Source organism: Acanthochromis polyacanthus, chromosome 12 (genome assembly GCF_021347895.1).
Source record: "Acanthochromis polyacanthus isolate Apoly-LR-REF ecotype Palm Island chromosome 12, KAUST_Apoly_ChrSc, whole genome shotgun sequence".
NCBI classification, from domain to species: domain Eukaryota; kingdom Metazoa; phylum Chordata; class Actinopteri; family Pomacentridae; genus Acanthochromis; species Acanthochromis polyacanthus.
The window spans coordinates 37,574,068-37,595,676 of NC_067124.1; the positions used below are offsets into that span (position 1 = coordinate 37,574,068).

Sequence of the window (21,609 nt, forward strand, 5' to 3'; positions counted from 1 at the left end):
TTTTTTATTTTTTTTTTGCTGAATTTTTGGATTTTTTTCAGACAAGGAAACAATGAGGACAACAGGACGGTTAAGACACCTAAGCTTGACAATCCTGGTAAAATAGAACTTAAAATAAGTTTTTCCAGCTAATTTTAAGATCTCAGTATGCTAAATATCACATCTTATTTCAAGAAATCTTACCAAGCCATTTTTCACTTGTTCTACTGGCAGATTTTCACTTATTTCAAAGTAAAAGTTGCTTGAAATAATTTTTTTTCTTGTTTTGAGAGGAGCATTTTTTCCAGTGTAAATATCCTATGTCACATTAATAAATGCATGATTAATCCTTAATTAATGTCTCAGAAAGCAGGGAGAGTGTATTTTTTTATGTTTTAAACACTTGCTTTTGCAGTCTTTTCAATATATTATACAATATCATGTCCTGTTTTACGTTAGACATGAAAAACATTGATTTAAATACATTTTAATATATTACAAAATGGCAAGAACAGATTGTAACTGTTGGAATTTGTAATATGACGACTGCAACCGTTCATTTTTAACATGCACCAGCCTGTGTCATTAAAATCATCTGGTTTCAGTTTTGGTAAATCTGACATTAGAACACCTTATTTACTTTTTATTTTGTCTGAGCTGCTGCTGCTGTGGACTAGAAGCTTCTCTGTGCACATCCTGCAGCACCAGAAAACTCTGCATGATGGAAGATACTGCAGATATTTCATTACTGACCTTTTTATTTTGGCTTTGTTATATATAGGACAGTGGAAGAGTGGGAGAATGACATGCAGTAAATTACCCATTACTGACATTTTTAATTCTCCTCCTCGGAGTTAATTTGAAAAGATTCTGAGTTTTTGTCACGTGACTGTTGGTCACAGCTGAGTCGTTTGTAGCTTCACGGTTGCACCAACTGAAACTGCGTTTTCTTTCCATCATGCAACCTGGATTTGAGACGTCAAGTCGGGCAGTAAAGGCCACATGTGAACGCTCCTCGTGCTTTCTGCTGAACATAGAAGCACAACAAGTGAATGTAAGCAGACAGAGTGGCGAGGAAGCTTTTTGATGAAGGCCTCACTGATGCTCCACATCTCCAGGAGTCTCCATTCAGCGGGGGAGCCTTTCAATTCCACCGGCTGATTGGAGTCCTCCCGCAACAATGTTAGCATCTCCGCACCGGACCGAGATGGGATTAAGAATTCCGGCCTCTGGAGACGGAGTGGCTTTTAAGTCCTGATTGGCAATCAGGCGGGTTTTAATCCAGCCTTGTGCCCGTCAGCAGCGTCTCCTTTGATTTCTTTAACCTTGATTTATCTCTGCATACGTGTGGTTTTTTTTTTTTTTTTCTCTTTTTTGATTCTCAAACAGTTGCAGCCTCGCAGCCAATCAGCCACCCATGGTCTCCAGCGTTTTATCGCCCAGTAGGCGGACAGATTGATGCTGGAAACCTTCGACACCTAAATCGCCGGCTGTGTTCGCATGTAGATCAAACTTTGAACGTGTTTCACTCTGCTGGGTTACTGTCGGAGGCCAGCTGAGAGAGAAATGAAGCGTTTCTCAAGTTCTAATGATTACGCTTCACGGATGTTGAGATTTTTGACTGGAAAGATAAAAATGTCTATGCAATAAAAGCAAAAAAGCAAAAAAAAAAAACGTTTTGGTGATCTAAACTCCTGGAGAAAACTTATTTTCATCAAGGTGACAAAATCAAGAAGGCCTCCTCCTGAATTTTGCTCCTTTTGTTCACATTTTTCTTCACTTCGTCACACAATTCCTGCAGCTTTATGGAAACAGAACAACCATGAAGGAGAGTGAATCGGAAAAGTCTTCTATGCAGAATGATACAGATTTCTAAATAAAAAAACGTGAACTCATAATGTCCCAACTCTGGGAGAAATGGCAGCTTCACGTACTACAGATATTTAGCTATTTATCTTCTAACTACCTGCTCCTCTGTTCACTGTTTCTGAGGCACGCAGCATTTATTTTATTCATCCAGTAGCTTTGATTTTCACTCTGAAATAGTCTGAGACTATTTGAAACTTTTCCAAAATGACTCAAAATTGGTTGAAGGTAGCAAAAAATGTCCAAAAGTGGTCCAAACGTCCTTGAAAATTCCTGAAAATATCTGGCAATTTGTCATTTTAAACAAGATTTGAGTCATTAAGGATGATTTAATCATTCTGGGCAAGTTTTAAACCCCATTTCAGTCTCATCCACTGTAGAAAGATGTTTCACCATTCTGAATCTATCTTCCAACTTTCTCCTCTGTGTACGGTTTCTGAGCCATGCTGCTTTTATTTTATTGGTCCAGTATGTCCAGTATGATTTTCCTCTCATGATCATTTTAGACATTTTGTAACCATTTTTAACTATTTTGGGAAGATTTAAGTCGTTTTGGACAAGTTCTGTGGATGGGTTTGTCATTTTTCAATCTTTTTGGTCAAATCGAGAGATTTTGAATCATTTTTTCAGGAATATTGGGCAAATTTTGCATCATTTTGAACACATATTTTCATTTTTACACCTTCTACAGATTTTTCTCTGCTCATCAGCTGCAGAAAGATGTTTCACCATGCTGAATGTATCGGTTTGTATTTATGGTCATGTCTTCCACTTATGTTTATATTATAGGTCATATTTTCCACTTATGTTCATATTTTACGTCATATTTTCCACTTATGTTCGTATTTTTGGTCATATTTTCCACTTATGTCTATATTTTAGGTCATATTTTCCACTTACGTTCATATTTTAGGTCATATTTTCCACTTATGTCTATATTTTAGGTCATATTTTCCACTTATGTTTATATTATAGGTCATATTTTCCACTTATGTTTATATTATAGGTCATATTTTCCACTTATGTTCATATTTTACGTCATATTTTCCACTTATGTTCGTATTTTTGGTCATATTTTCCACTTATGTCTATATTTTAGGTCATATTTTCCACTTATGTTCATATTTTAGGTCATATTTTCCACTTATGTTCATATTTTAGGTCATATTTTCTACTTATGTTCATATTTTAGGTCATATTTTCCACTTATGTCTATATTTTAGGTCATATTTTCCACTTATGTTCATATTTTAGGTCATATTTTCCACTTATGTTCATATTTTAGGTCATATTTTCCACTTATGTTCATATTTTAGGTCATATTTTCTACTTATGTTCATATTTTAGGTCATATTTCCACTTCTGTTCATATTTTAGGTCATATTTTCCACTAATGTTTATATTTTAGGTCATATTTTCCACTTATGTCTATATTTTAGGTCATATTTTCCACTTATGTCTATATTTTAGGTCATATTTTCCACTTATGTCTATATTTAGGTCATATTTTCCACTTCTGTTCATATTTTAGGTCATATTTTCCACTAATGTTTATATTTTAGGTCATATTTTCCTCTTATGTTCATATTTTAGGTCATATTTTCCACTTATGTTCATATTTTAGGTCATATTTTCCACTTATATCTATACCGAGCAAACGTTTTGACTCGTCACAGTAGGAGAAGTTGCAGATGTCGCTGCTGATCTTTCTTTGAAGTTTTTATTTCCCACCTACATAGCAAACATCTCCCATAAAAAGTCGGTTTGTTAGCAGAAGCTAATGTCTCCCACTGGCGAGCTGTTGTCCATATGTGTTTCCTTCTGGTTTTTATGGTAATCTTCAAGGTCACCACTGAGATTATTTTACAGCCGCACTATAAAGGGACTTTCTCCCACGTTTGCTGACCCGTCATGATGAGAGGCTTTAATAAGCTCTTTGAAAAATGCGCCTTAATAAGTAGCATTTCCCACTTTGGCTGTTGAGCTTTTATTTCCTTTCCCCTGTTTGAAGTTTGCAGCCTTGTTACAACAGTTTGTGCATATAATCACAGACCGACAGCTCAGTGGTTTTCTAACGTACAGAACGTTTACGGAGTACGACTGCTTCTGACTGCAGTCTCTGCACAGACTCTGCTGTTTTTCTGTCTGCTCTCCAAGAAGGAAATGTCTAAAGAAAAAAGAACAACAAGCATTAGAGCAGTTTTAAATCTGTGCACTGCTTCCTGTCTGCTTTAAAACTGATTTAACATCATTTTATTGGTTGATAAAGCTCTGAAAGGTTCCGCTTATTTATTGGATTAATTCTGTGAACATTGTACAACCTTCAGCCTTTTAAGTAAACCCAGACTCTGTATAACTTTTAAAAGCAACCCTCAAATCCAAACCTTTTAATTAAATGAAATTTTATTTTATTAATTTTCTATTTATTTTTTACATCTTTGTTTATTTTTTGTCTTTTATCTTGTCATTTTTTCCATTATTTCTAAGTTATTGCTATTCTGAATTTGTAGCTTATGACCCGCAAAATTATTATTATTATTATTATTATCCGGGTTTGGAGTAGTACTCGTACGTAGATTGTTTTTGTACTTTTTAACTCATTAAGTTATTTTAATTTTTCTGCCTTTTTATTATGAGGTATAATAGTATATTTATATAATTTTAAGTTGATTTAATTTATTTCCCTATTTATTTATACTCATCTATATTAGTCTTTTTTTATCTGTCTTTAACCATGTTGGTTTTTATTATTGCTTTACTTTGTTATTCTTTATTTGATTTATCCTGAATTATTATTGTTATTATTCCTGGTAGTAGTTGTAGTCTAGGAGTGATAATAAAATATTTTTAAATGATTCTTTAGTTGATTTTATGTCTTTATTTGCATTGCAGGCTGTTTTCTGTCTTTTATCATTTCATTTTTTAAAAATTGTCATATTTTGCTATTATAAATATCAACTTATTCTGCAGTATAAGTAGAAGTAGTAGTAGTATTTTATTTTTTATTTATTTGGTCAATTTAATTTATTTATTTTTACACGTATGTCTAGTATGGGTAGTATTCTTTTTTTCAAATTACTTTTCAATTAATTTTTATTCATTTATTCTTACATTTTTTCTTATTTTATTTCACTATTTAATTTTTTTTTAATTGTTAATTTTGCTCAAATAATAGAAGTAGTGCTTTAAAAAATAATTTCATGCATTTATTTGTCTATTTATTTAAACATTTTAGTCTTTTTTTAATCTGTCTTTTCTCACTTCACTTTAGCGTTATTGTCTTTTTCGCTGGCGTGAATCTTTCACTCATCCCTCCTCTGGCGTTTTCTCATCGCCGTTATTTACGACGCCGTTACCTCGGCTCCTGCTTTTATTGAGTCCATCTTTATGACAGACTGCTGGAGATTAGGAGGGTTGTTGGGTGTTTTTTTTTATAACCTTTGGTTCTGTAAAGCACTTCTATTTGTTGGAAACACCTTCTAATTGGTTGATTAGTCGATTAAAACGGATAACACTGTGTGAATCGTGGTTTGGTTGTGGCTCAGTAGGAGTTATTCTTATAACAAACGTGGCGTAATAATGCGGTGTGACTTTATCTGGCTTTAATATTTGAACCTTCTTCCATCCGGCCAGCAGAGAGGTCCTCAGAGTTCTCGTTACAAAAAACCGGCGGCTGCTCTGGCTGTCGGTGTTTTATTGATGCCTGACGCTCCAACAGGCCGGGCGGGGGGTAACTCTGTGGCATTATGTTGCCGATGACTGATTTATATTGCCTCTCTCTCCCTCTCGCCGGCCTCTGATGTGATTTTACAGTAGCGACATTGATCCGAGCCCACTTTGATCTGAGCTCTTAGCTGTTGCTTCTTCTTCTCGGCTCCCCAACTGCTCCTCGTCTCATCCCATAAATCCTCCCGTCTTCCCCCTCCTTCCATCCTTCCATCCTTCCATCTCTCCAGTGGACGTCCTCCTCCTTCGTCTGCCGTCTTTTCTTTCTTTGCTCGGCTGATTAAACCCCATCTCTCGGCTCTCTGGCCGGACAGGTACGGGAGAGGAAATTAGCGGTGATTCAACGCATCAGGAACACGGAGGCGTCAGCAGGGATCTCGGTTTTTCATAACCTCCCGTACGCCTTTTTATTTGGGATTTCTGCCCAATATCGCCAGAAAAAACACTCCGAAACGAGGCTGCACGTTTTGGAATGAAATGAGGCCTTTCTCTGCCGATTCTTGGGAAATCGTTGTCTTAAAATTAAAATATTTATTGCATTCTCCTTCATGTGCAGCAACAGTACGGCTGTGACTGGCTCAGGGATAAAAAGAAAAAAAAAAAGAGCAGATTCCCAACAGGACAGTTTGTAGTTAAGCTTTTGACTTAAACTGAAGCCTCTGTGCGGTCACTTTATTGATTTTTTTTTTCATTAGCAAACAGCTTATTTTATTAATAAAGCATCTTCATTCTGTTGTGCACTTCAGCTCACTGCAAAGTAGAGCAATATGTGTTACTTTAGTGCCTTTTCTGACACTTTGTGCTGCTTTTTCGACTTGAGAGCTAATAATTGTGGAAATCGCAGCCTTATAATACAGTGCAGCGCAACAAAAACTGACATCAAGAACCTATTTAGCATTTATTAGCTTTGATCTCGATTATATTTCTGCTTAAAATGTGTTTATTTCACTGTGTGGAGCCGTTTTCATAATATTTAAGCGCAAATTCACTTAATTCTTGAACTACTAGGGGGTCGAATGATGTGTTGAGACCAAATTTTAGCAATTAAGCTTCATTTGTTGACATTTTATACAATGTGCAGTTCAAATAGCTTGACAACATTATTAAAACGTAAATTAAATACTAGTACTTAAAAATTTTAATGAACTGCACCGATGGAGACCGACAGCTGACGTATACGAGCTGTTTAAATGGAAATGTTGGTGTTAAAGTGTAGAATAACACCCAAATTCATGGTATTTTGTTCCTCACTGCTGATTGGCTGTTGGTCTTGACTTGCAACCAATCAGAGTAGAGGAAAGCGGCTGCATCAGAGCCTACTTTGGTCAATTTTAAATTAATTTTATTAGGAGTTGGTTTTAAAAAGAATGACAGCATTAATCTGAGAAATAATCTGCACACTAATTCCTGCAAAATGCATCATTTTTATTGTCTTTACCTTGAAAATAAATGAGTGTATGTCAGCTCAGACTGTTGTTTTGAATATCTCATGAATCAACAACACCTTTGATAATTTATTAAGAGATTTCATTTCAGATTTGAGTCATTTTTTTGGACAGAAATCGCCTAAATTCTCTCATTCCAGCTACCTAAATGTGAATATTTTCTGTATTTTTTCCTCCTCTGTGACAGTAAACTGAATATTTTCAGACGGAACAACACATTTGTCATATTTGGGAAGCAATGATGGACATTTTTCACCATTTTCTACTAAAAAAACGAACCAATTAGTCCAGAAAATATGCAATAGATGCATGGACAACTAAAAAAAATCATCAATTGCAGCCCTAGAGTTGGATTACATAACAGTTGTGCAGCATTTTTACACTTTTTCTGCATGTATCTTTTTATATTTTAGGTTAATATGTGATTAAAATGACAGAACAGGTTAAAATAGGGACTCCAGTCTTACATATGTCGTATTTTACAGCTGGTTTCTCTTTAGTGCAGTGTGAGAGCCACGTTAAAGAGCATCCATGTTTAATGCTCGCTCCGTTTATGCAGGAAAATTATTGTCACGGCGCGATGTGACTGCAGGTTCCATGTGAAGAACGATGCTTTTATCATGCAACTCGCTCCGCTTATCTACCGCAGCACGAGAAGGTCTTCAAAGATTCTGATGCCACGTTTCCATGATGTGGGATTTACTGTTAACGCGGCGAAATCAGCGCCTCTGTGTGTTTTATGAGCGTAAATGAAGGTTTGGCAGATTAAAGCGCAGCGTGATTTAATGTAGAGCTGCACCGTTATCGTTTTAGCGTCAATATCGCGCCGCAAAGTGAGAAAATGAGCTGGAACAAGTTTTTTTTGCTGCTTTTTGTCACTTGTCATGAGTTAATCTACAAGAAAATCTGTGATAAAACAAAGTTTCATCTGATTTAAATGCTTTCTAGAGGTTTTTATTTAACTTTATTCACTTGATGTAGAGTTTGTTGACCTGCAGGATCCGCATGTGCACAAGAAAATTTTAAAAAGGAAGATTTGGTTGCAAAAACTAACACAATATCAGTTGTTTTAGCATTTAAATCGGCTCTATGTTCTAATCTAAATGGCGCCCAAAGATATAAAATTATTTTGGATGAGAGTGAGGCTAAAGATGAAGAGAAAAGGAGCTAAATTTCAAGAAAAAGTCAGAATATTTTGGAGAAAAACACATAAATGGAATAATGTGAGAAGAAAAGATGTATTTGTTTGGGAATATTCATAATATTTAAATAATTTTACTTGAAAATGTTTTGAAATTCTGATATAAATTCATAATTTTACAGGAAACCTAAGAGAATAAAGTAGTAAAATTGTGTTTATTTTGAAATGCAGCCTTTTTTTTGGTAAAATTACAACTTAATTAGTAGAATATAAATTTATGCAACTTTATTCTGAAAATCTCAGCATTCTTTTCCCCAAATAATCTGAAATTTTACTCCAAATTAGATGCAGACTTTCTGAAGCTGTTTAACCATTTATTTTCATTAATTCCCAGCCATTTATTCGAGTATAATTGCCACCAGTTTCCCCAGTTGGTATCATGCTGTTTGTGCACACATGAGCAGAAATCTAATATAGTTTAATTACCTGTTAATTATCTGTCAGCAGATCATTTCCGAAAATGATTTTTTTTTTTTTTGGTGCAGATGCGACCCCGCCTACAGTGATTATTCTTTCCAAGTTGAGTTTTTTGAGTCATCTGGTGAAATTCCTGCATTATTTTCTGTATATTTTGGCAGAAAAAAATGTCAGTTTCCTCCGATATCGTGCATCTCTGCTCAGATATCACAGAAACTTTTCTCCTAATAATTTGAGATTTTATTCCAAATTAGATGCAGAGTTTATGAAGCTGTTCAACCATTTATTTGCATTAATTACCCAGCTTTATATTCCAGTATAATTGCACCACTGTCACCAGTTTGTCATGTTGTCTGTGCACATGAGCAGAATCTGTAATAGATAATTTACCCATCAATTGTTTGGTGTGCGGATCGTTTTTTAAAATGATTTTTGATGCAGATACAACTCCACTGGAGTGATTATTACCTCCCAAATGTTGTTTTTGAGTCATCTGGTGAAAATCCCTGCATTTTTTTAACGTATATTTTGCAGAAAAATCCGTCAGTTCCCTCCGATATCGTGCATCTTTGCTCGGATATCACAGAAATTCCTCTAATAATCTGAGATTTTACTCTAAATCAGATGCAGAGTTTATAAAGCTGTTCAACCATTTATTTGCATTTATTCCCAACTCTTCATTCCACTATAATTTCACCAGTTTATACATGAGCAAAATCTATAATAGTTTCATTACCTATCAATTATCTGTCTGCACATCTTTCTAAAATGATTTTTTTTACATTTTTGATGCAGATACAACTCCACTACAGTGATTATTTCTGTCCAAATTGAGTTTTTCGAGTCATCTGCTGAAAATTCCTGCGTTTTTTTCCGTATATTTTTGCCAAAAAACGCGTCAGTTTCCTCCGATATCGTGCCTCTGTCTCTGCTCGGATGTCTCAGAAATCCACAAACCAAAGCAGGTGAACACAAACGCAGTGGGAACCCGGAGCCATCTTTCATGTGGATTTGCTTTCAGATTAGCGTGAATGCCCTGAGCTGCCCTCCTCCTCCCTCTCCTTCCTCCCATTATCCCTTCATCTTGGAAGACTTGCTCTTCTTTAGCAGCATTTTAAAACCCCCACCTCCTACCACATTCTTTATTTGCTGTTTACTCAATTTGCATCCACGCCTCCCTGGTGGAGCCAAATTCATCCTTTATGGGGTTTTTTTTTTGCATTCTCTATAAATATAATTCCCTTAAAGCGCCTTTTTTTTTTTAAAATACCAGCAGAAGTAAATCTCCTCTGCAGGCTAGTAAATGATGTAATGAGAGAAAGTGAAGAGGAGGAAGAGCGAGATGAGGATGAATGTTGAAACAATTAATCTTCCGACTCTCGAAAAAAAAAAAGAAAAAAGAGAGAGAGTGGATGGAGAGGAATTGGGGAAGGATTTGAGGGAGTGTGGAGAGAGGGAGCAGCGTTTCGATCTTCATTTAATAATTGAATAATAATCTCCCCGGAGACGTGACTAGAAGCAGCTCGGAGACGGAGGCGCCGAGGACGACGCGCTGCTGCCCCCTTGTGACTTTCCGGCGTCACCGCGGCGACGACGGGGCCTCATGAATGTGTGTGTGCTCACCGGTGTGTGCATGATTTACAACTGCAACCTGTCTCTGTCACACAGATATGGGCTCGTGTCTGTGATGGGGAGAAAAAGAGGCTTGTGATGTCAGCGAAAGATCTACTTCATCTTTGTCTCACTATCACAACCACACAACACACCACACACACCACGACACACCACACGACCACACACACAGCACAGTCAGACCTTATCTTCGCTGTCAAGCCGAGGCTTTTTTAGGCCTGACGCTGATATATGAGCTTTGGGGGGAACAAACGTGGCCGGGACGTTGACGGCTGACGTGAGCGCAACGTTGCGTTCAGGTTGATGTACGAGCGCTGGGGTTAGGGGACGCCGCCTGGCTGACACCGGGAGAACGAGCCGTGGCCCCGGGGCCTGGAGTCCACGCCGAAGAGCCACATTCTGTGCATGCAGCAGACTCAAACACACACACACACCTGCTTTGTGTTATTAATAACTGGATGACTCCGGAGCCCAGATTTGTTTGACACCAGGTGAACGTACCAGGAGGTGACGTGTTTGCTTCATTCATTGTTTTTGGTCTCATTTTTGTCGTTTTGTGTCTCATTTTTGTGAAATTTTGTCTTTTTTGTTGATTGCTTTGTGTTCTTTTTGTCTCGCATGTTTGTTTTTTAATCTCATCATTTTGTCTTTCTTGATTTGTCTTTTGTTCTGTTTTTTGTCTTTTGTCTCGCATGTTTTTTTATCTCATTTGTCGTTTTGTCTCTTTTGTGTTTGTTTTTGTTGTTGTTTGTTTCCTTTTTGTCTCGCATGTTTTTTTATCTCATTTTGTCTTTGTTCTTTTGTGAAATTTTGTCTTTTTTTGTTTTGGTTTTGTGTTGTTTCCTTTTTTTTTTTTTTATTTTTTTGTCATTTTGTGTCTTTTTTATTTTTTTTTTTTCTTTTTTTTTTTTTTTTTGTCTCGCATGTTTTTTTATCTCATTTTTGTCGTTTTGTCTCATTTTTGTGAAATTTTGTCTTTTTTTGTTGTTGGTTGCTTTGTGTTTCCTTTTGTCTCGCATGTTTTTTTTCTCATTTTTGTCATTTTGTGTCTTGTTCTTGAAAAATTTTGTCTTTTTTCGTCGGTTTGTTTCTGGTTTTTGTTGGTTTGTTTCCTTTTTGTCTCGCATGTTTTTTTTTATCTCATTTTGTGTCTTGTTTTGAAAAATTTTGTCTTGGTTGTTTTTTTTGTCTTAATTTTATTTGTTTGTCTTGTGTTTTTGTCGTTATGTTTCTTGTTTTGTCGGTTTGTGTTTCCCTTTTGTCTCGCTTCTGTTTTGTCATTTCGTGTTTTGCTTCATTCATTGTTTTTTGGTCTCATTTTTGTCGTTTTGTGTCTCATTTTTGTGAAATTTTGTCCTTTTTTTGTTGGTTGCTTTGTGTTTCCTTTTTGTCTCGCATGTTTTTTTTATCTCATTTTTGTCATTTTGTGTCTTGTTCTTGAAAAATTTTGTCTTTTTTCGTCGGTTTGTTTCTGGTTTTTGTTGGTTTGTTTCCTTTTTGTCTCGCATGTTTTTTTTTTATCTCATTTTGTGTCTTGTTTTTGAAAAATTTTGTCTTGGTTGTTTTTTTGTCTTAATTTTATTTGTTTTTTGTTTTTGTCGTTATGTTTCTTGTTTTGTCGGTTTGTTTCCCTTTTGTCTCGCTTCTGTTTTGTCATTTCGTGTTTTGCTTCATTCATTGTTTTTTATCTCATTTTTGTCGTTTGTGTCTCATTTTTGTGAAATTTTGTCCTTTTTTTGTTGGTTGCTTTGTGTTTCCTTTTTGTCTCGCATGTTTTTTTTTATCTCATTTTTGTCATTTTGTGTCTTGTTCTTGAAAAATTTTGTCTTTTTTCGTCGGTTTGTTTCTGGTTTTGTTGGTTTGTTTCCTTTTTGTCTCGCATGTTTTTTTTTTATCATTTTGTGTCTTGTTTTTGAAAAATTTTGTCTTGGTTTTTTTTTTGTCTTTATTTGTTTGTCTTGTGTTTTTGTCGTTATGTTTCTTGTTTTGTCGGTTTGTGTTTCCCTTTTGTCTCGCTTCTTTGTCATTTCGTGTTTTGCTTCATTCATTGTTTTTTGGTCTCATTTTTGTCGTTTGTGTCTCATTTTGTGAAATTTTGTCCTTTTTTTTGTTGGTTGCTTTGTGTTTCCTTTTTGTCTCGCATGTTTTTTTTTTATCTCATTTTTGTCATTTTGTGTCTTGTTCTTGAAAAATTTTGTCTTTTTTCGTCGGTTTGTTTCTTTTTGTTGGTTTGTTTCCTTTTTGTCTCGCATGTTTTTTTTTTATCTCATTTTGTGTCTTGTTTTTGAAAAATTTTGTCTTGGTTGTTTTTTTTGTCTTAATTTTATTTGTTTGTCTTGTGTTTTGTCGTGTTCTTGTTTTGTCGGTTTGTGTTTCCCTTTTGTCTCGCTTCTGTTTTGTCATTTCGTGTTTTGCATTCATTGTTTTTTGGTCTCATTTTTGTCGTTTTGTGTCTCATTTTTGTGAAATTTTGTCTTTTGTTGGTTGGTTTGTGTTTCCTTTGGCTTTGCACTGGTGTGTGTGTGTGTGTGACGGGGATTGCTGAGTAAATGTGCAGGTTTTATAGACGCAAAACCAGCAGGAAATAAATGTGGAACTTCACGCAAACTGTCATAAAACTAAAGCGGCTCCAAAAACTGTGTGTGCACCGCTGACAACCATCTTTAAATGAAAAGAAAGTAGCCTAACATGATTAATCAACAGCTATTTTCATGATCAAATGGTCTAAATTCTCCAATTTTAGCTTCTTGAATGTGAATATTTTCTGGTTTTTTTTCCCTCCTCTATGACTGAATAAGACATTCGTCATCTCTGGGAAACACTGAGGGACATTTTTCACCGTTTTCTGACGTTTTAAGCCAAACAATTCATTGATTAATCCAGAAAATAATCAGCATGTGCAGCTGCTGCATGTTAACTATGATACAACTAAAGCTAGACTGAATGCTGTGCCGAAAACTGAAACAAAAGGTCTAAATTTTACGATTGCAGCTTCTTATATGTGAATGTTTTCTGTTCTCTTTCCTCCTCTGTGACGCTAAACGGATTCATACATTTACCAGATGTGGAACTTTCTGCCAACTATGATGTAAAACTGAGGCTAAACTGTCCCAACACCACACATACCCAGCATATTATTTTGAAATGAAAGTGAGTCCAGTGCTGTTCACTAATATTTTGGGGGAAACGAGTCTGAATTCTCTGATTGCAGCTTCTTAAATGTGAATATTTTCTGGATTCTTTTCTCTTCTGTGACAGCAAACTGAATGTCTTTGGACAAAACAAGACGTTCATCATCTCTGGGGAAACACCGATGGACATTTTTCACCGTTTTCTGACATTTTAAGCCAAACAGTTAATTAATAAATCCGGAAAATGATCGGCATGTGCGGGTCTAAATTTGTAGAATGCTAAATTAGGAATTTAATGCAGCCGAATGTGGAACTTCATGCCAATTATAAGAAAATCGAGGCAAAATTAGCTCAAATTTAGAGGCAAAAATACACTATGTGGAGTGTTTATGTACCAATAGCACCCAAGATGTTATTTAAAAATGAAAATAAGGTCTAAATTCACCAGTTGCAGCTTCTTAAATTGAGTATTTTCAGATTTTTTTCCCTCCTCTGTGGCCTTTAAATTTATGCCAACTATAACAAACTGAGCCCAAGTTCAGAGAAAACACCACAAACACCCAAAATATTAATTCAAAATACAAACGAGTCCAATGCAGTACTCATTCAGAACCATTGTGTTGACAATTGAAACGATTGATCAACAACTATTTAGATTATTGTCCAAAAAACTAAGCAATTAATTCAGAAAATGACTGAAAATAATTAGAGTCCTATATACGTTTCTGTGGATCACAGAATGTGAATTGCAACCAGAACTGCAGCGACGGTTGGAATAACAAAAGTTCTGCAGCTATTTTGATGTTTCATTTCTCAATTTCAGTCAGTTTTTGAGGGGGGAAAAGTCAAAATTCTGCAATTGCAGCCTTTAAAATAGTTGATTATTCTCTGGTTTCTGTCCTCTTCTGTGACAGTAAACTGAATATTCTTGCACAAAATGAGATTTGTCGTCTTTGTGACACGCTGATGAACAATTTTATAAAAAAGGCTTAAAAATTTTAGATAAAAAACCGTTATCATTTCATTATTGTTACATTTTGAAAAAACATAGATTATTGGACTTCACAAATATGATAAATTTAAAATCGGCTTGTCTGATCTACAAAGTTTTACACTCCCTCGCTCCTCCACCCCTGAAGGTTTTTATTAAAAGTACGAGTTATGATGATAATGTCAGAACCACAAGAGCAATGAGCAGAGGCGATTTGGCGATACCTCATAGAAACACCACATTTGGTCGAATGGCCTTGTCTGTTCGGGGTGGGCATTTTTTGGAATAGTCTACCAGTAACGTTAAGAGACTGTCCTACGTATAATTCTTTTAAGGCCAAATTAAAGGAATTGGCTTTTGTCTAAACAGGAATGTGCACATTATTGAGTACCTTAGACTGTTGTATATATGTCCAGGGGAAAACGTCTGTATATTGTGTTGTAGGTGAGCATGTAGAGTGAATGTTTTATAGAGGACGAATGTTGGAAGATATGAGTGAAATATTATATTGACTACTTATTTAATGTAATACATTTAATATGTTTTTCTTCTCCCTGACCCTGTCCCGTGGACTACAGATGGAAATTAGCCTGAAGGCTATAATCTGGCATGTTTACTTCATGTTTTTTTTTTCATGTCTGTTCATTAACATGCATTGATCCCAATCAAATAAATAAAGATTTAGAAGTTTTTTTAATCCCAGAAAATGACCGACGGTTGCAGCCGTAGCTGTCAGGTGCATCGCTTTGTGCAGGAGTTTTGGATTTTGCATTTATTTTGTCATGTAATGTGTAGTTGTATGATTAAAATACCAGAACAGGTGAAAATAAGGACTCTTAATTAGGAATTAGAAGCAGCCAAATGTGGAACTTTATGCAAAATATGATAAATTGGCTCAAGTTCAGAGAAAAAAAACACTGTGTGGAGTGTTTGTGCACCATTGGACACCCAGGATATTATTTAGGAGTGAAACATGAGTGCAGTGTTGTAGTAGTGCATGGCTTCCTTTGTTCCTTTATTATTTTATTTATTACGTGTGTGAGTGAGTGGGTGGTGTGTTGAGCTCTGTGGGCTGCAGTTCATCGTATAAATAACAGTTTTTACTACCACTTTTTAAGCTTCAGACTCGGAGCTGAAATCTGACCGGCTGCCAAATGCAGATTCTCATCCTCTGCTTCCTTCACTGCCAACTTTTATTTCATTTTTATTCACTGGAGGGGAAGCAAATCAAGAAAATGTCCGGTTAGCGTTGCGTTGACTGTAGTTTATTTGACAGACGATCGGAAATACGAGAATCTCTGAACTCTGAGCGGCAGTTTCTGGCTGTTTATTTGCTCCCGTCTCATTTTCCTCACTGTGGGTTCATTTGTCACTAGAATATAAAATCCTGCAGCAAACAAGACAACCAAGAAGAAGAAGGGAGAATTCAGAAATGTCTTATGTGGCAGAATAGCAAAACTGTAATACCTTAAATATTTACAAAAAAAGAGATGAAAGTTGAACATCTTTGATTTTTTTATTAAAAAAAAAATCTGGAATCTACATGTCTGATATTTTTCCAGGAGTTCAGAAGTTTTACCAACAGTTTGAAAATAAATATTCAGTATTTTATTGCTTACATTTGTATTTTATTTCCGTGGTTGTCTTCCTGCCTGCGGTTCATCCCAAAACTCCCTGAATTTTTGTCAGATGACTGCTACCCACAGCTCAGTCACTGCTGGTTTTCTGTTGCACGGGAAAACACAGAATTATTTGTTTTCAACAAAATCTATTTTGAGCAAAGTGGTGATTTTTGCCAAATTTTTACAGCAAATGGTGCGTTCAAGGACTGTCGGAAAGTTGAAAACTCCAGTTTTTTTGTGCTGATAAATGTAATTTTGGAATTCCTTGTTTTAAAGTTAATGTGTTTTCAAAGCTGCCACGAGGTTTTGGGGTTCAGGAGGGTAGGAGAACTATTAAATCACGTGTATTTACGTAGTTTTTTTTCTGATACTTCTTTTCATGTCATTTGCAACATCCAAGCACATTCTTTTCATTTGCACATCTGTGTGTCACTCTTGTGTATTCTGTTTGATTTTTTTCTATATTAGTGTGTATGTTTTTATTCTATTTCAATATTTTAAATGTTGTTTTTAGAATATCATAGAAAACCTTTATTTTCATTATACAAAATAAAATGAATTTTATAGAGACACTCCACAAAATTGACACCATAAAAACTGAATAAAACACCATAAGAACACAATTATAGTAGCAGCACTAATATATATACATATTATGAGTGGTAATTGGATATTGCACATGAGTGAGGCGGTTATTATTGCACCTGTATGAGGTAACCCCCCCCCCCCCCCGTCAAAAGTTTTAGGAGACTTTCTGATTCAAATAAAGTAGAACCTGTCCTACAACTTTTGACAGGGGTGTATCTACCAAATTTGGTACACATATGCAGCACATCAGGCTGAACAAAAAAGTCAGTGACAGCCACATTCCAAACCCAACAGGAAGTGAGCTATTTTGCGTTGAATATCAGATTTTGCCCATTTTTCATTTTTTCTAGAGCGAACTCCTCCTAGGGGGAAACTCCAATTCACCTCAAATTGGGCCAGTACATACAGGAGGCCTTAATGATCCAAAGTTATTAAAATCTGTTTCCAAAGTCAAAGGGCGTGTCCGTGGCGGCCTCTGGAATTTTGATCCTTCACCATGAAACTTCAAATGCTGTGTAAATGCCCTGAACATGCTCCAATCTGCCTGAAACTTTACATGTATGATCAGAGTCCTGCCCTGATCACATCCATATGATGAAATACACCCCCTGTCAAAAGGTGTAGGACAGGTTCTACTTTATTTGAATGAGACAGTGTCCTAAAACTTAGTAGTTCCCAGGAAGTGACAACAGTGGCTGGTTCCTTTTATTTTATTTTCACTTTATACACTAATATTCTGTGTTATCTTATTGTTTACCCCTTTACTGAATACCCATGCTACTGCAGCAATTTAATTCCCCTCCAGGGATTGATAATATAATCTACTTGCAGTCATGTACAAGTACGTGCACACACATTAAAAAATGGACATTTCTCAGGATCTCCCTCTTTTAGTTTTTCCACATTGTGATGTGTTGTGATGCGGGGTTGAACAGAAGAAGGAGATGTGCATGCTTTTCTGTATTTAACCCTGTATTTCCATGGACTCTAAGCGTGTGTGTTGCTGTGTCTCAGTCTGCGTAGGGAGGGCTACACGATGCAGGTGAACGTCAACGACTACCTGGACATCTACTGCCCCCACTACAACGACAGCCAGCGCATGGTGGGCACTGGTGAGCAGTACGTCCTCTACATGGTCAGCTTCCGCGGCTACCGGAACTGCGACCCCCAGCTGGGCTTCAAGAGGTGGGAGTGCAACCGGCCCCACGCCCCACACGCCCCCATCAAGTTCTCCGAGAAGTTCCAGCGCTACAGCGCCTTCTCGCTGGGCTACGAGTTCCACGTGGGCCAGGAGTACTACTACATCTGTGAGTATGAGGTTACATCAAACCATCACTATTTAATCTAAAAAATCATGTTTGGGCTCCACTAAAACTATGACTGTTAGTATTTTTGAGCTCTGACAACTGATAAAATAATGTTCAACCAACAAACTGCAAAGAGTTAGAAGAAAGTTAGCACTTATGTAATGATTGGAAGCACAAACACGTTTTTAGATTAATTATTCATCACACATGTTGTTCCAACTAGTTTTTGCATCTTATTTAGAAGGAATTTGTAGCTGTCATATACTCAATTACTGCAATTATGAAGTTTTTATAAAGGCAAATTATAGAAATTAAATTAGTTGGACCTCAAAGTCATTAAACCAAATTGTTTTTACATCAATTAGCCATCAATTTAGTTTTTATTCAACCAATGCAGTAATTTGACTTCAAATTGCATAAATATGAAGCTTTATTAATGATTTTTTTTGTGTGATATCCACTTGATTACTTTAAGTGCAAACTGAAGTTTTTAAGTTGACAAATATTTAAAAAATTGAGTTGCTCCAATAAGATTTTCTTTTGTAGTTTTTCAGCTTTTAGTTCATGTAGTAACCTTTAACAAATTAATTCATTCTATGGCAAAAGTACCAGAAATCAAGTTAATTTTTTTATAAACTGCCGTTGTATTCAAACACAGTATTTGAATCTCGCAAACAAAAACAAGAAACATGAAATCAGAGTTTCATTTATGCACAAAACATTAAGTGAGCCCAAACAAGCAAAATAACTGGTATTTACACAGAATTCAAGGGAATTTTTGTGTAATATGTCCTTAATTATGAACACAAGTTTAAAAGTTGACACGCAATTAAAAAGTGAAATTGCTCCAATTACATTTTGTTTTGCAGTTTTTGACCTTTTTTCCAGTAACTTTTAAAATATTCATTAATTTTTAGGGCTGGCCCGAATAGTGGTTTCTGGCCTCCGAATATTTGGGCCTATTAAAGACAAATATCCGAATATTCGTATCCGAATATTATACTTTTTAATTCACTTTTTTACAAGTTATTCAGATTTTTTTTGTCTTCTTATTTGTTCATTTCAAAGGGCAGGATGGCTTTGAAAACAGGTAAAAGTTAGAATCAACCACAAATAAAACATTTCATCTCCTAGGAGACAGCCCGAATATTCGGATCCGTTCGTCTGGTCTCCCGGGTCCAAATTTTGCCTTCATTTTGTCTTCAGTTAAACTGAAGAATTCCCAAACAGCGGAGGTCTTCAGCATCTTTTCTTGTGTTTATGCAACAAAGTGAAGTGTGACGTCAGAGTCGGCAGCAACCCGGCCATTCAGGTGGTGGTAAGAAACACGAATGGAGGAGCTGAGATGAGCTGAAGTGGGGCGAAAGGCAGAGACGAGCTCCGAATATTTCGGAGGGGGAGGGGCGCGAATATTCGGATACGAAAATTAATATCCGGATACCGCCGTAGCAAACGAATATTCGGGTCCAGCCCTATTAATTGTAAGGCTAAATCATTGGTGATTATGATTTTACTATGAACTACACTATATTTGAACACAGAAAAGACAAAAAATTGTGTCATATTGTGTCAAACCATCCCATCAAAATAATGTTTGAACCTTACAATGTTGACTTAAATCGGTGAATTAAAAATTACAAGTGACTGCAACGGGTCCCCTGAATTCATTTTTTCTATTTTACTGCATGTCCTCAAAACATAAACTGGAAAATGACTCCAGCAGGAAGCTCATTTTTTCTGTTGTTACATGAATTTGATGAATCCTCGGCTCAGATTAGCCGGAGAGCGTCCTCCGGTTGTTTCCGGATAATGAATGGCTCCTTCACTTCTAATCACATCAGCCTGCAGTCAAGCAGCTCATCCATTCTGCTGATCACTAATCAAATTAACTCGCAACACCTCGCGCCAAAATGATGAGCTTTCAGCTCGTCGCCGAACAAATCAAGAGCAAACATGGCAGTGCGCCGGCTGCATGACGACAGAGGACCAGTTTAACCTGCATCAGTGGAAAGTTTGAACCAGAAAAGCTGCAGAAGTAGCTTTCAGTTCCCAAATCAAAGCCGTTTCAGCTGGAAACACGCTGCCTTTTCTTCATAATCAATCAGAAAAAAAGTCAAAATCCTTTGATTTTAGGGTCTGAGAATTGAATTTGTTCAGTTTTTTCTGCCTTTATGACAGAAAACTCGACGTTTTTGAGTTGTACGCAAAGCAAGACACGATAAATTAGTCCAGAAATATCAGAAAATGGTGAAAAATGTCAAACAACAAACTGATTAACTGAAAATGTATCAGTTATTGCAGCTCTGCAGCTGCAGTTAGTTATGAATTATATTCTGTTCTGTTATAATTGATCTGAGCTGACTGGTTTTAGGCTCGCTCTTATTGTTTGTGCAGTTGTAGATTCACTCGTGGGACACTTGCAGTTTGTACTTTTTTGACATTTTTTGTGTATATTTTTGGTCTGCTGAAGCCGTTTTATCTGATTTGAAATGTAAAAATGTGTATTTGGACCATTATTTTGTTTTCCTTCGTAAATTTATGATTTTTTTTATGTTTTAGGCTCTTTTTTATGGCATGTGCAGTTATAGATCCACTAGTGAGCAGTTTGCCGTCTTACTTTGCAGTTTTTTTTAAAATCTTTTTTGAGTTTATTTGTCGTATTTTTGATCTGTTAAAGCAATTTTATCTGATTTGGAATGTAGAAATGTGTGCCTGTACAGTTTATGAAGGATATATATGTATATTTTTGCTTCCTAGCTTTATGATTTTAAAGTTTCTATTAGTTGAGTTAACTCGTTTGTGCTCTTTTTTGGGGGGCTTGTGCAGTTATAGATCCACTAGTGGGACGCTTGCCGTCTTACGTTGTACTTTTTTGACCTTTTTTGTGTGTATTTGTAATATTTTTGCCATATTTAAGCTGTTTTGTTTAATTTGAAATGTAAAAAATGTGTTTTCTGGACACTTCTATATATTTTTCCTTCGTAAACGTGTTATTTTAACATTTCTCTTATTCAGCCTGGCTTATTATCGGCTCTCTTTTGGGGGGATTTTATAGTTTTTGCAGTTACAGATTCACCACTGGGACGTTGGCTGTCTTATGTTGTACTTTCTTGACATTTTTTGTGTATATTTTGGATCTGCTGAAGCCGTTTTATCAGATCTGATCATCTAAATGTGTATCTGGACAGTTATATAAATGATTTTAACGTTTCTTTTATTCGGGCTGGCTTATTTTAGGCTCTTTTATGACTTGTTATAGTTATAAATCCTCCAGTGGGACGTTCTCCATTTGCATTCTGCTTTTTTTGACCTTGTTTTTTTGCGTTGCAGCCACGCCCACCCATCACCACGGACGCAGCTGTCTCAGACTACGAGTTTACGTCTGCTGCGCCACAGGTGAGTTTCTCCTGTTTAACCCACTAAGAATCCATTTGCAGATGTTTCACTGGACATCGCCGCACATCTGGACCTCCCCCGCCGTCCTCCTGTGTACAGATGCATGCTGGATCTGAAACAGGCAGCTCTATTAATACTCCTGCTGAGTTTCCTCCCTGCAGCACTTTCTCTCCTCCTCTTCCTCTGTTTTTCAGCTCCTCTCTCTCTCTCTCTCTCTCTCTCTCTGGCAGCAGCTTTGAAGGGCCTCCTCCCCTCTCCTCCCTCCTCCTCTCCCCTGTCAGAATCCATTTATTGCTGTGTGCGGTCAG

General features: G+C 36.3%; 1 protein-coding gene across 2 annotated transcripts in view; it reads left to right on the forward strand.

The window, feature by feature from the left end:
- efna3b (ephrin-A3b) overlaps window positions 1–21,609 on the forward strand; it is a 119,532-nt gene that overhangs the window by 77,656 nt on the left and 20,267 nt on the right. For both annotated transcript variants that reach the window (XM_051956330.1, XM_051956331.1), the window contains exons 3-4: window positions 17,613–17,905; window positions 21,236–21,301. In XM_051956330.1, the coding sequence (XP_051812290.1) occupies window positions 17,613–17,905; window positions 21,236–21,301 (359 nt within the window). The remainder of the gene's footprint in view (window positions 1–17,612; window positions 17,906–21,235; window positions 21,302–21,609) is intronic.